Below are 15,208 nucleotides of genomic sequence, written 5' to 3' on the forward strand. Positions count from 1 at the left end.
TCTCTGTCTCTCTCTCTCTCTCTCTGTCTCTCTCTCTCTCTCTGTCTCTCTCTCTCTCTCTCTCTCTGTCTCTGTCTCTGTCTCTCTCTCTCTCTCTCTCTCTCTCTCTCTCTCTCTCTCTCTCTCTCTCTCTCTCTCTGTCTCTCTCTCTCTCTCTCTGTCTCTCTCTCTCTCTCTGTCTGTCTCTCTCTCTCTCTCTCTGTCTCTCTCTCTCTCTCTCTGTCTCTCTCTCTCTCTCTCTGTCTCTCTCTCTCTCTGTCTCTCTCTCTCTCTCTCTCTCTGTCTCTCTCTCTCTCTCTCTGTCTCTCTCTCTGTCTCTCTCTCTCTCTCTCTCTCTGTCTCTCTCTCTCTCTCTCTGTCTCTCTCTCTCTCTCTCTGTCTCTCTCTCTCTCTCTGTCTCTCTCTCTCTCTCTCTCTCTCTCTCTCTCTCTCTCTCTCTCTGTCTCTCTCTCTCTCTCTCTCTCTCTCTCTCTCTCTCTCTCTCTCTCTCTCTCTCTCTCTCTCTCTCTCTCTCTCTCTGTGGCTGTGTATATATGCCTGTCTCTTTTCCTATCTCTATCTTTTTTTATGTATGTTTAGTGTCTCTGTCTTTCTAACTATAAATTTATATGTAATATTTCAGTATGAGCTTGAAACGTCTCCTAGCCATGCCCAGGAGCCCAGCCCACTGCTAGGCTCCGGGCGCCAGGATACAATAAGCATTGACTCATCTACTTAGGAACCTGTACATCTTTTCACCCGCGGCTTTGTTTACATTTATCCAACAGTTTACAAGCATCGAAACCTTAACAGTCAAAGGTTATTATTGTTGTAAACAGCGTCCTGGTGCCTCGGAGCTCATAAACACTTTAATATTTGTAAACAATCCCGCCAAAGATTGAGAAAAAGATGCATAGGTTTCGTAACTTCTTGAGTAACTGCTAGAGTAGCTATTTGAGTAACTACTTGAGTAACTGCTTGAGTAACTGCTTGAGGAAAACCCTTAGCAGGTCGAGATTGGTAGGGGGGGGGGGGTGGGTGTCTCAAGTGACCAGGTGAGAAGGGGGAGGGGGAGGGGGGGTGTCTCAAGTGACCAGGTGAGAAGGGGGAGGGGGAGGGGGGGGGGTTAATGGACGGATGTCGGTTATTGGTGTGATCAAGGTCATCCGGATGTCGGGATTAGAGCCGGCCGCTGTAGCTAAACCGGACGACGTCCACTTCTTGGCAACCGACAATAACTGTTATGGAAAACTGCTGAAGATTATAACTGGGGAACAACAAGGAGCAGAACAGGTGCCGGGTGTAGAAACTTGGCCATTATTTTGATATATTATTCTAAACTAATCCTTGCGGTAATGATTAATATATATATATATATATATATATATATATATATATATATATATATCCAATCCACACCAGATATAGGTGTATTTGCGGCGAGGTGGTGGCTGACAGGTACGGCCACCATGGCCTACTCTGCCAAAGCACAGGGGGATGGCACTCGAGGCACAGTGAAGTTAACGACATCAAGAGGAGCCTCACCACAGCTGGATGCCCAGCTGAAAGAGAACCCCGTTACCTAACGCGTCGTAACTCTGATGCTCTTATTGGTCGCCCGGATGGTATCACAGTGAACCCCTGGAAGAACGGCAAGCAGTTGGTATGGGACTACACGTGCGTATCAACCCTGGCTAACACCTACTTTAACCTCAGTGTTGCACAACCAGGTGGCGCTGCCACCCACAGGGAAGCAGCCAAATCCCGTAAGTATAGAGAACTGGATCACCACTACAATTTTGTCCCCATTGCTTCTGAGACACTCGGCGCCTGGGGTAAAAGTGCTACCAGTTTTTTGAAGGAACTGGGTTCTAGGCTCATTGAAACAACAAGGGACCCGAGAGCTGCAAGCTTTCTTTTCCAGCGCCTCAGTGTGGCGATACAGAGGGGAAATGCGCACTGCATCCAGGGTTCCTGCCCGCCATCTGAGGAGCTGGAGGAACTCGACAACCTATGATAACCATCTTTGTAACCCATATGTAACTCCTTTTTTGTAACGAAGTTCAAATAAAGTAAATATATATATGTACATACAAAAGAATGGGGGTGGTAGGAGAAGATAATATTAGAGTTCAGTGAGAAACCACAAGGTCTCCTCTGAATACTTTTTATTTTCTTCTCCGAGGCTATGGGTCCCCACATTGGCACCAGAGGTGGTACCCTCACAAACTTTTATATATATATATATATATATATATATATATATATATATATATATATATATATATATATATATATATATATATATATATATGTGTGTGTGTGTGTGTGTATATCACGAAAATAAACACGTGATTAAGAATGTGACATATATATATATATATATATATATATATATATATATATATATATATATATATATATATATATATGCGAACAAGCCTGAATGGTCCCCAGGACTATATGCGACTGAAAACTCACACCCCAGAAGTGACTCGAACCCATACTCCCAGGAGCAATGCAACTGGTATCTACGGGACGCCTTAATCCGCTTGACCATCACGACCGGACATAAGGAAGTGATAGCCGAAGCTATTTGAACCACTTCCCCGACGGCACTCAGATGGTAATCTTGGGCATAGCATTTTATCAAATCACCTCATTCTTTGGGGCACACGTGAGGAACACAAATGCGAACAAGCCTGAATGGTCCCCAGGACTATATGCTATATAGTCTATATAGTACTAGGACTTTATTCAGGCTTGTTCGCATTTGTGTTCCTCACGTGTGCCCCAAAGAATGAGGTGATTTGATAAAATGCTATGCCCAAGATTACCAAGATTAGTAAACAACTGTTCACTGAGGAAAGAATGTAATCTTGGCTATGGGTGAGAGGGAGCTAACACCATCTATGCAGGAGAAAAATTGCTCTTAAAAATTAAAAAAAAAGACATAAGGAAAACTAAATCTAAGAGAGAGAGAGAGAGAGAGAAGGGAGGGAACTATCAAGATAAAGCGCCAAGCCATTATGACTATATAGCGCTTGGAAGGGGTCAGGATACTGATTTGGGATGGGATGGGGGGGGGGGGGGGAAGAAAAGGAGTGGTGCCCAACCACTTGTGGACGGTCGGGGATTGAACGCCGACCTGCATGAAGCGAGACCGTCGCTCTACCGTCCAGCCCAAGTGGTTGGGTTCGAGAAAAAGATTGAGGTTGGGTTAGAAATAAATGGCCAAGCTCAGGGGGGGGGGGATGGATTAAGGCGGGGGATTAAGATGTCTTTAATCATAAGACATTTTATGATTAAAGTAAATTGTCCATTCAAAAACCTTAAACGTAGCAGAGACCGTGTGTCTAAGTGAAGCAGTGGAACCGGTGAGAGAATACGTGACGGAGGCTACCTTGAGGTGCTTCCGGGGCTTAGTGTCCCCGCGGCCCGGTCCTCGACCAGGCCTCCTGGTTGCTGGACTGATCAACCTGGTTGCTGGACTGATCAGGGAGTTGTTGTTCAAGATTCGCTACCTGGAACGTAAAGTTTCAAGTAGCACGGGCTATCTTGAGGTTATCTTGAGATGATTTCGGGGCTTTTTTATTAGTGTCCCCGCGGCCCGGTCCTCGACCAGGCCTCCACCCCCAGGAAGCAGCCCGTGACAGCTGACTAACACCCAGGTACCTATTTTACTGCTAGGTAACAGGAGCATAGGGTGAAAGAAACTCTGCGCATTGTTTCTCGCCGGTGCCTGGAATCGAACCCAGGACCACAGGATCACAAGCCCCGCGCGCTGTCCGCTCGGCCGACCGGCTATGGTGAGCCCGAAGTGACGTCAGGGAGGAAATGTCGTACTAGACCAAAGTGGGAATAGTGATACAGGCGAATAGGAAGCCTGAAAAGGGGCTGACGTGGTTGGTGTCAGTGATTACCTGTTTGCTCACCTCGCCTGAGGTTAGTGGGAGTGGAGGGGGGGGGGGGGTGAGGGGGAGGAAGGGGTAGAGAAGGGAAGGGAAGCCGTAGTGGAGGTGGAAGAGGGGGGGGGGGGTCCAGGGGTGGAAAAGGGGGGTCCAGGGGTGGAAGAGGAGAGCAGAGGGAGCTAGAGAAATAATATTGAAAGAATTAAAAAAAAGGAGTAACAGGGATAGGATAACACAAAATAATGAAGAAGAAACATTAGGAAAGAATGTCAGTGATAATACACAGAATGGAAGAGAATGGGAGGGAGGAAGAGGTTAAAGATTATTGCCAGAACTAACAGGTTTAAGCCACTAGAACAGATTAAAGATAAAACAAAAAACAGAAGAGAAAATGCAGAGTGGATATGATCACAACATACATGGTACTGCAGAGAAAAATTCAAAGTGGATGACAGTCTCTTTAAATCCAGAATATGTAGGATAGGAGGACGCAGGTGGTACCAGGAAACGCAAATGAGAAGAAAGAATGCAAGTTGTGGAAGGAGAAGTTGTGGAAGCCACCTCCACCCTCTAATGTAAGGCCAGATTCGTAGCCAGTGATCCGTGAATACTGAAAAGCATTCAAGATTCTCAATAGTCTTCAACCCATGAAACACGACTTCCCCGATCTGGGATATGAGGACAAGGATCTGGGATATGAGGACAAGGATCTGGGATATGAGGACAAGGAGCTGGGATATGAGGACAAGGAGCTGGGATATGAGAACAAGGAGCTGGGATATGAGGACAATGATCTGGGATATGAGGAAAAGGATCTGGGATATGAGGACAAGGATCTGGGATATGAGGACAAGGATCTGGGATATGAGGACAAGGATCTGGGATATGAGGACAAGGATCTGGGATATGCAGGACAAGTATTTGGGATATGCAGGACAAGGATCTGGGATATGAGGACAAGGATCTGGGATATGAGGACAAGGATCTAGGATATGAGGACAAGGGTCTGGGATATGAAGACAAGGATCTGGGATATGAGGACAAGGATCTGGGATATGAAGACAAGGATCTGGGATATGAGGACAAGGATCTGGAATATGAGGTTAATGATCTGGGATATGAGGACAAGAATCTGGGATATGAGGACAAGAATCTGGGATATGAGGACAAGGATCTGGGATATGAGGAAAAGGATCTGGGATATGAGGAAAAGGATCTGGGATATGAGGAAAAGGATCTGGGATATGAGGAAAAGGATCTGGGATATGAGGACAAGGATCTGGGATATGAGGACAAGGATCTGGGATATGAGGACAAGGAGCTGGGATATGAGAACAAGGAGCTGGGATATGAGGACAATGATCTGGGATATGAGGACAATGATCTGGGATATGAGGAAAAGGAGCTGGGATATGAGGACAAGGATCTGGGATATGAGGACAAGGATCTGGGATATGAGGACAAGGGTCTGGGATATGCAGGACAAGTATTTGGGATATGCAGGACAAGGATCTGGGATATGAGGACAAGGATCTGGGATATGAGGACGAGGATCTGGGATATGAGGAAAAGGATCTGGGATATGAGGACAAGGATCTGGGATATGAGGACAAGGATCTGGGATATGAGGACAAGGATCTGGGATATGAGGACAAGGATCTGGGATATGCAGGACAAGTATTTGGGATATGCAGGACAAGGATCTGGGATATGAGGACAAGGATCTGGGATATGAGGACAAGGATCTAGGATATGAGGACAAGGGTCTGGGATATGAAGACAAGGATCTGGGATATGAGGACGAGGATCTGAGATGTGAGGACGAGGATCTGGGATATGAGGACAAGGATCTGGGATATGAGGACAAGGATCTGGGATATGAAGACAAGGATCTGGGATATGAGGACAAGGATCTGGAATATGAGGTTAATGATCTGGGATATGAGGACAAGAATCTGGGATATGAGGACAAGGATCTGTGATATGAGGAAAAGGATCTGGGATATGAGGAAAAGGATCTGGGATATGAGGACAAGGATCTGGGATATGAGGACAAGGATCTGGGATATGAGGACAAGGAGCTGGGATATGAGAACAAGGAGCTGGGATATGAGGACAATGATCTGGGATATGAGGACAATGATCTGGGATATGAGGACAAGGATCTGGGATATGAGGACAAGGGTCTGGGATATGCAGGACAAGTATTTGGGATATGCAGGACATGTGGGAACTGACCTGTGAGATTTATATTTATTTAATTTATATGAATTTATATTTACGTTAATTTGTATACTTCGATAGCAATTTGTATAATGATAAGTGGACTGTATTTCTGCAATAATCTCTTAATCTCACAAATCGATCCTCTACACATTAGGGGGTTATATTTATATATATGCAGCCAATCAAACTACAGTATTAACTACATACATTGAAGTGGTTCCTTATCTTATAGTACAGCAGGTTAGTCCACCAGGTATAACTAGGGTGTAGACACCAAATTATCCTCTTTGAGGTAGCTTCCATGACCCAGTAACTGGTGCACAAATCTTGCTTCCTCGTCTTGACCTGTCAAAAGTGCGCTAGCTGTGAAGCCAGAATCCTATATATGACAAGTATATCAGAGAAAACACTATACAGTACATGGAACAATAAAGACCTGGCTTAATTACCTTTAGTTTGAGGCGATTTCGTGATCTAACCTGTCCACCCTATATCCTTACATTAATGGCCATAAATGAATGATAAACGGGTTTTGGATAGACACTTAACTTGAATTTGTAGACAGCGTGTTGATAATGGTACACTTTTAGTTTCCATAACACTACGTCCAAGTAAATTTAACAGGAGCCGAATTTGCTCCCGTGTGTGCCTCTGGTCTCGTATAAACAATGGCTGCCCTCCTTCCTCACTCTGACGCCTGGCTTACATTGTCCACATTTCAGAAAGTGATAGAAGGGTCACATTTACTCTACTTTAATATTGATAATTAAGTTAATTTATATAAGATGTTTTTATGATGGTAAAGTCCAAAGACTAATGTATTTAAGAATAATTCCCACCATAATAGGTGGTGAATTATAATAGTGTGTGGTGATGATATCCCGTTTTCTTTAGACGGTAATTCCACTACAAGTTACGTTTTCTATGGTTAACTTGTTTATACAATACAGCTATTATCTGTATGATTATTAAATGGTGTCGGATTTTCCGACAGGACAAGGATCTGGGATATGAGGACAAGGATCTGGGATATGAGGACAAGGATCTGGGATATGAGGACAAGGGTCTGGGATATGCAGGACAAGTATTTGGGATATGCAGGACAAGGATCTGGGATATGAGGACAAGGATCTGGGATATGAGGACGAGGATCTGAGATGTGAGGACGAGGATCTGGGATATGAGGACAAGGATCTGGGATATGAAGACAAGGATCTGGGATATGAGGACAAGGATCTGGAATATGAGGTTAATGATCTGGGATATGAGGACAAGAATCTGGGATATGAGGACAAGGATCTGGGATATGAGGAAAAGGATCTGGGATATGAGGACAAGGATCTGGGATATGAGGACAAGGATCTGGGATATGAGGACAAGGATCTGGGATATGAGGACGAGGATCTGAGATGTGGGGACGAGGATCTGGGATATGAGGACAAGGATCTGGGATATGAGGACAAGGATCTGGGATATGATGACAAGGATCTGGGATATGATGACAAGGAGCTGGGATATGAGGACAAGGATCTGGGATATGAGGACAAGGATCTGGGATATGAGGACGAGGATCTGAGATGTGGGGACGAGGATCTGGGATATGAGGACAAGGATCTGGGATATGAGGACAAGGATCTGGGATATGAGGACAAGGATCTGGGATATGATGACAAGGAGCTGGGATATGAGGACAAGGAGCTGGGATATGAGGACAAGGAGCTGGGATATGAGTACAAAGATCTAAGATAGGACAATGATGAATTATCCCAACCGCTTGATGCATCGGGAATCGAACCTGTCCTGTACAAAAAAGCCAGCCAGGCCACGCAGTCACCACCACACAATATCATTCCCAATTTCCAGTCGAAACAGATTGCGCTGGGACACGTTTCCATTCACCTAATGCGTCTGTTCACCGAGCAGTAAACATGTACCCGAGGGTCATAGGCAACAATCGTGGATTTGCATCCTGGTGAGGGTCAGTAATTCGACCTTGTGGGGGGGGGGAGGGAGTTCGTTATCTAGTTATATAACCTCGTTATATAAGCCTAATGTGTATATGTAAACGAACAAGATGAACACATTATAGTGAATGAATCGTGATTGGCTGTCGACATAAAGAGCTGGGAGGCTCGTTCCGTCCCTGCCCTGGGCTATCTTGGGCTATCGTGACGATAACCGCCTCCCCCCTACCCCCCTACCCCCTCTCCCGTCCTCCGCTATCTTTGTACGACACGACCACGATGTCCGAAGAAGTGTGGGGGCGTCGCTATATAGTCAAGCCTGGTGGGGGATAACCAAGCCTGGTGGGGGATAACCAAGCCTGGTGGGGGATAACCAAGCCTGGTGGGGGATAACTAAGCCTGGTGGGGGATAACCAAGCCAGGTGGGGGATAACCAAGCCTGGTGGGGAGATAACCAAGCCTGGTGGGGGATAGCCAAGCCTGGTGGGGGGATAACCAAGCCTGGTGGGGGATAACCAAACCTGGTGGGGGATAACCAAGCCTGATGGGGGATAACCAAGCCAGGTGGGGGATAACCAAGCCTGGTGGGTCTAACCAAGCCTGGTGGGTCTAACTAAACCAGGTGTGGATGACCAAGCCTGGTGGGCATAACCAAGCCAGGTGAAGCTATACCCAACCGTGCCCTCGCGAGCTCAGCGAGGCTATATAACCAACAAACGGTTACACCACTCCAACATTCAACAATTACTCATCATTACTCATCAAGAGGCTGAACAACACGACACAAAACATGATCCATGAGTTAATGGGACAATAGTAATCGGGTATAATATAGCCTCACATTCAGGCATCCTAAAACAGATATATTATGCCAATATAATTTTTTGTGAAGCATTAATTTTATTTCAAATATTGTACCTGGCGCGGAAGCCGCCCTGTGTTATAATGATGTTCATATCAATGTGTTATTTATTTATTTTTTTGGGTGGACAAGAGTAGGTAAAAATCTGACTGGTGGATGTTAATGAGATATTTTTCTGTGGTTTTGTAAATTATTCCTCCTTAATTATTATCCCCACAAGATGATATATATATATATATATATATATATATATATATATATATATATATATATATATATATATATATATATATATATATATATATATATATATATATATCAGGCGGCTTGACGTTTGCGAGGCACTACACATCAAGAAGTCAACACCAGCAATCAACAGCCAATTATTGCACAACTATATTCTACCCACCTCAAGACTCCGCTCCAATATAGAAGCATCAAGAAATATGGACCAATAGGCTTTCTACAAACACTTCTATTCAATACCCATTGTTTCTGTTCTGTCTTGTGTTGATACTTTTAATACCCTATTAATATCCCCTCCTGTTCTGTCTTGTGTTAATGCCACATCACCCTTCCCACCTCACTCAAATGTAGATATAAAATCAGAGATACGTTCTAATCAGTTGTGTATTTGTGAAGTCTTTGAAAATGTAATAAGTTTTACGAAACGCGCCCGTGTCGCGTCAGACTAGAAATAAAAATGCATTTTGGAGAAGTGATTTTTGATTTACCTCCAACAGTGAAGCGTAATGTACGAAAGATTGAGAAAATTCGTGTTAGAATTATTAATCTTACTTTTTCGGTCATATTTAATAATATATATATATATATATATATATATATATATATATATATATATATATATATATATATATCGTACCTAGTAGCCAGAACTCACTTCTCAGCCTACTATGCAAGGCCAAATTTGCCTAGTAAGCCAAGTTTTCATGAATTAATTGTTTTTCGACTACCTAACCTAACCTAACTTTTTCGGCTACCTAACCTAACCTAACCTATAGAGATAGGTTAGATTAGGTTAGGTAGGGTTGGTTAGGTTCGGTCATATATCTACGTTAATTTTAACTCCAATAAAAAAGAATTGACCTCATACATAATGAAATAGGTAGCTTTATCATTCCATAAGAAAAAAATTAGAAAAAATATATTTATTCAGGAAAACTTGGCTTATTAGGCAAATCGGGATTTTTATAGTAGGCTGAGAAGTGCGTTCTGGCTACTAGGTACGACATATATATATATATATATATATATATATATATATATATATATATATATATATATATATATATAGTGTTATTGTGAGGGTACCACCTCTGGTGCCAATGTGGGGACCCATAGCCTCGGAGAAGAAAATAATAAGTATTCAGAGAAGACCTTGTGGTTTCTCACTGAACACTAATATTATCTTCTCCTACCAACCCCATTCTTTTGTATGTACACATACACATATATATTTGTTTTATTTGAACTTTGTTACAAAAAAGGAGTTACATATAGGTTACAAAGATGGTTATCATAAGTTGTCGAGTTCCTCCAGCTCCTCAGATGGCGGGCAGGAACCCTGGATGCAGTGTGCATTTCTCCTCTGTATCGCCACGCTGAGGCGCTGGAAAAGGAAGGTGGAAGTTCTAGGGGTCTCTTGTTGTTTCAATGAGCTTAGAACCCAGTTCCTTCAAAAAACTGGTAGCACTTTTACCCCTGGGACTATGTACACCTGCCAGCTGATGTAAGGCACGAGGCACAGTGAAGTTAGGTAATATATATATATATATATATATATATATATATATATATATATATATATATATATATATATATATATGTCGTACCTAGTAGCCAGAACGCACTTCTCAGCCTACTATGCAATGCCCGATTTGCCTAATAAGCCAAGTTTTCATGAATTAATTGTTTTTCGACAACCTAACCTACCTAACCTAACCTAACCTAACTTTTTCGGCTACCTAACCGAACCTACCCTATAAAGATAGGTTAGGTTAGGTTAGGTAGGGTTGGTTAGGTTCGGTCATATATCTACGTTAATTTCAACTCCAATAAAAAAAAATTGACCTCATACATAATGAAATGGGTAGCTTTATCATTTCATAAGAAAATATTTAGAGAAAATATATTAATTCAGGAAAACTTGGCTTATTAGGCAAATCGGGCGTTGCATAGTAGGCTGAGAAGTGCGTTCTGGCTACTAGGTACGACATATATATAAATATATATATATATATATATGTCGTACCTAATAGCCAGAACGCACTTCTCAGCCTACTATTCAAGGCCCGATTTGCCTAATAAGCCAAGTTTTCATGAATTAATGTTTTTTCGTCTACCTAACCTACCTAACCTAACCTAACCTAGCTTTTTTTGGCTACCTAACCTAACCTTACCTATAAATATAGGTTAGGTTAGGTTAGGTAGGGTTGGTTAGGTTCGGTCATATATCTACGTTAATTTTAACTCCAATAAAAAAAAATTGACCTCATACATAGAGAAAAGGGTTGCTTTATCATTTCATAAGAAAAAAATTATAGTAAATATATTAATTCAGGAAAACTTGGCTTATTAGGCAAATCGGGCCTTGAATAATAGGCTGAGAAGTGAGTTCTGGCTACTAGGTACGACATATATATATATATATATATATATATATATATATATATATATATATATATATATATATATATATATATATATTAAATATGACCGAAAAAGTAAGATTAATAATTCTAACACGAATTTCCTCAATCTTTCGTACATTTCTTTTCACTGTTGGAGGTAAATCAAAAATCAATTCTCCAAAATTCATTTTTATTTCTAATCTGACGCGACACGAGCGCGTTTCGTAAAACTTATTACATTTTCAAAGACTTTAGTTTACAAATACACAACTGAATAGAACTTACGCATCTCCGATTTCGTTTATATCTACATTTGAGTGAGGTGGATGGGGTGAGGTGGCATTAATAGGGTATTAATTTCATCAACACAAGACAGAACAAGAGGTGGCATTAATAGGGTATTAATTTCATCAACACAAGACAGAACACGAAACAATGGGTATTGAATAGAAGTGATTGTAGAAAGCCTATTGGTCCATATTTCTTGATGCTTCTATATTGGAGCGGAGTCTTGAGGTGGGTAGAATATAGTTATGCATTAATTGGCTGTTGATTGCTGGTGTTGACTTCCTGATGTGTAGTGCCTCGCAAACGTCAAGCCGCCTGCTATCACTGTATCTATCGATGATTTCTGTGTTATTTACTAGGATTTCTCTGGCGATGGTTTGGTTGTGGGAAGAGATTATATGTTCCTTAATGGAGCCCTGTTGCTTATGCATCGTTAAACGCCTAGAAAGAGATGTTGTTGTTTTGCCTATATACTGGGTTTTTTGGAGCTTACAGTCCCCAAGAGGGCATTTGAAGGCATAGACGACGTTAGTCTCTTTTAAAGCGTTCTGTTTTGTGTCTGGAGAGTTTCTCATGAGTAGGCTGGCCGTTTTTCTGGTTTTATAGTAAATCGTCAGTTGTATCCTCTGATTTTTGTCTGTAGGGATAACGTTTCTATTAACAATATCTTTTAGGACCATTTCCTCCGTTTTATGAGCTTTTGAAAAGAAGTTCCTGTAAAATAGTCTAATAGGGGGTATAGGTGTTGTGTTAGTTGTCTCTTCAGAGGTTGCATGGCGTTTCACTTTCCTTCTTATGATGTCTTCGACGAAACCATTGGAGAAGCCATTGTTGACTAGGACCTGCCTTACCCTACAGAGTTCTTCGTCGACTTGCTTCCATTCTGAGCTGTGGCTGAGAGCACGGTCGACATATGCGTTAACAACACTCCTCTTGTACCTGTCTGGGCAGTCGCTGTTGGCATTTAGGCACATTCCTATGTTCGTTTCCTTAGTGTAGACTGCAGTGTGGAAACCTCCGCTCTTTTCCATGACTGTTACATCTAAAAAGGGCAGCTTCCCATCCTTTTCCATCTCGTAAGTGAAACGCAGCACGGAACTCTGCTCAAATGCCTCCTTCAGCTCCTGCAGATGTCTGACATCAGGTACCTGTGTAAAAATGTCGTCAACATACCTGCAGTATATGGCCGGTTTCAAGTTCATGTCGACTAAGACTTTTTGCTCGATGGTACCCATGTAGAAGTTTGCAAACAGGACACCTAGGGGAGAACCCATGGCGACCCCATCTACTTGCTTATACATGTGCCCATCCGGGCTCAAGAAGGGTGCCTCTTTAGTACAAGCTTGGAGTAGTTTCCTCAGAATATTTTCTGGTATGTCAAGAGGAGTACAGGCTGGATCACGATACACTCTGTCGGCTATCATCCCGATTGTCTCGTCCACAGGTACGTTGGTAAACAGCGATTCTACGTCCAACGAGGCTCTTATCCCTGTGGCCCGTGTGCCCCGCAGTAAGTCAACAAATTCCTTTGGAGACTTCAGGCTGAAGGCGCAAGGAACATAAGGAGTCAGCAGGCCGTTGAGTCGCTTCGCCAGTCTGTACGTGGGTGTGGGTATCTGGCTAATGATTGGCCGAAGTGGGTTTCCAGGCTTGTGTGTCTTGACATTTCCATACGCATATATATATATATATATATATATATATATATATATAATATTTATGCGCACTTTACCTCATCACCAGATTAATCTACTTTCTGAGTTGTTCACCATCCTACAGTAGCCAAAAACTAAGTGAGTATGACCTGTTACTTAAATCGATGCTAGAAAAAGCCCTTAACCTCTCGATGACCTACAGTGGAAACAAGCCTCTCTTCCTGTACGACTTGGGGGCAACAACACGACATTGCTCGCCTTACAGCAGAACCAGCCCCACATGCAGGGGATTTCCTGTTAGCAACCCCAATGTCGGCAACTGGCACGCGTCTCACACCACACGCCCTCCGAATTGCTGTGGCCCTCCACCTTGCTGCCCCAATCCACACCAGATATAGGTGTATTTGCAGCGAGGTGGTGGCTGACAGGTACGGCCACCATGGCCTACTCTGCCAAAGCACAGGGGGATGGCACTCGAGGCACAGTGAAGTTAACGACATCATCAAGAGGAGCCTCACCACAGCTGGATGCCCAGCTGAGAGAGAGCCCCGTTACCTAACGCCCCGTAACTCTGATGCTCTTATTGGTCGCCCGGATGGTATCACAGTGAACCCCTGGAAGAATGGCAAGCAGTTAGTATGGGACTACACGTGCGTATCAACCCTGGCTAACACCTACATTGACCTCAGTGTTGCACAACCAGGTGGCGATGCCACTCACCGGGAATCAGCTAAATCCCCTAAATACAGAGAACTGGCTCACCACTACAATTTTGTCTCCATTGCTTCTGGGACACTCGGTGCCTGGGGTAAGAGTGCCACCAGTTTTTTTTAACTAACTGGGTTCTAGGCTAATTGAAACAACAAGAGACTCTAGAGCTGCCAGTTTCCTTTTCCAGCGCCTCAGTGTGGCGATACAGAGGGGAAATGCACACTGCTTTCAGGGGTTCCTGTTCGCCATCTGAGGAGCTGGAGGAACTCGACAACTTATAATAATCAACTTTGTACCCTATATGTAACTCCTCTTTTGTAACAAAGTTTAAATAAAACAAATATATATGTATATAAAAAATAATAGGGGTGGTAGGAGAAGAAAATATTAGTGTTCAGTGAGAATCTACAAGGTATATATATATATATATATATATATATATATATATATATATATATATATATATATATATATGTATATGTATATATATATATGTATATATATATATATATATATATATATATATATATATATATATATATATATATATATATATATATATATATATATAATTCACTAGGGGTATACGTTCGGCGTTCCCCAGGTCTTTCTTCCATCTGTCCATTTATCTAACATCTATCCATCTTTTAAATTTTCTTTCTATCCATCCATCTGTCTATCCATCTATTCTATCGTCTATCTGTCCATCTATTCTATCATGTATCTCTCCATTTATTTATCCATGTGACTGTCAATCTATGTATCTCTCCGATCGTCTATCTGTCATTACACTATCATCATCTTCATTACTTCCGTTTACATCATTATCTCCATCACTGTCCCACATCATCATCAGTCTCAATTATCACAATCATTGCCTTCCTGAGTCATTCATACAATTATCTCCATCACAATCACAGTAGGGATCGACACCATCTATTTTTAATCATGATTTAGGCTT

General features: G+C 42.3%; 1 protein-coding gene across 1 annotated transcript; it reads left to right on the forward strand.

The window, feature by feature from the left end:
* Nucleotides 1-1,116: 1,116 nt before the first annotated feature.
* Nucleotides 1,117-5,872, forward strand: LOC138366368 (golgin subfamily A member 6-like protein 7). Its single transcript, XM_069327404.1, has 2 exons — nt 1,117-1,272; nt 5,585-5,872. The coding sequence occupies exons 1-2, from the start codon at nt 1,117-1,119 to the stop codon at nt 5,870-5,872; spliced, it is 444 nt and encodes a 147-aa protein (XP_069183505.1).
* Nucleotides 5,873-15,208: the final 9,336 nt, after the last annotated feature.

The sequence above is a fragment of the Procambarus clarkii genome, chromosome 19 (assembly GCF_040958095.1).
Source record: "Procambarus clarkii isolate CNS0578487 chromosome 19, FALCON_Pclarkii_2.0, whole genome shotgun sequence".
Classification (NCBI taxonomy): domain Eukaryota; kingdom Metazoa; phylum Arthropoda; class Malacostraca; order Decapoda; family Cambaridae; genus Procambarus; species Procambarus clarkii.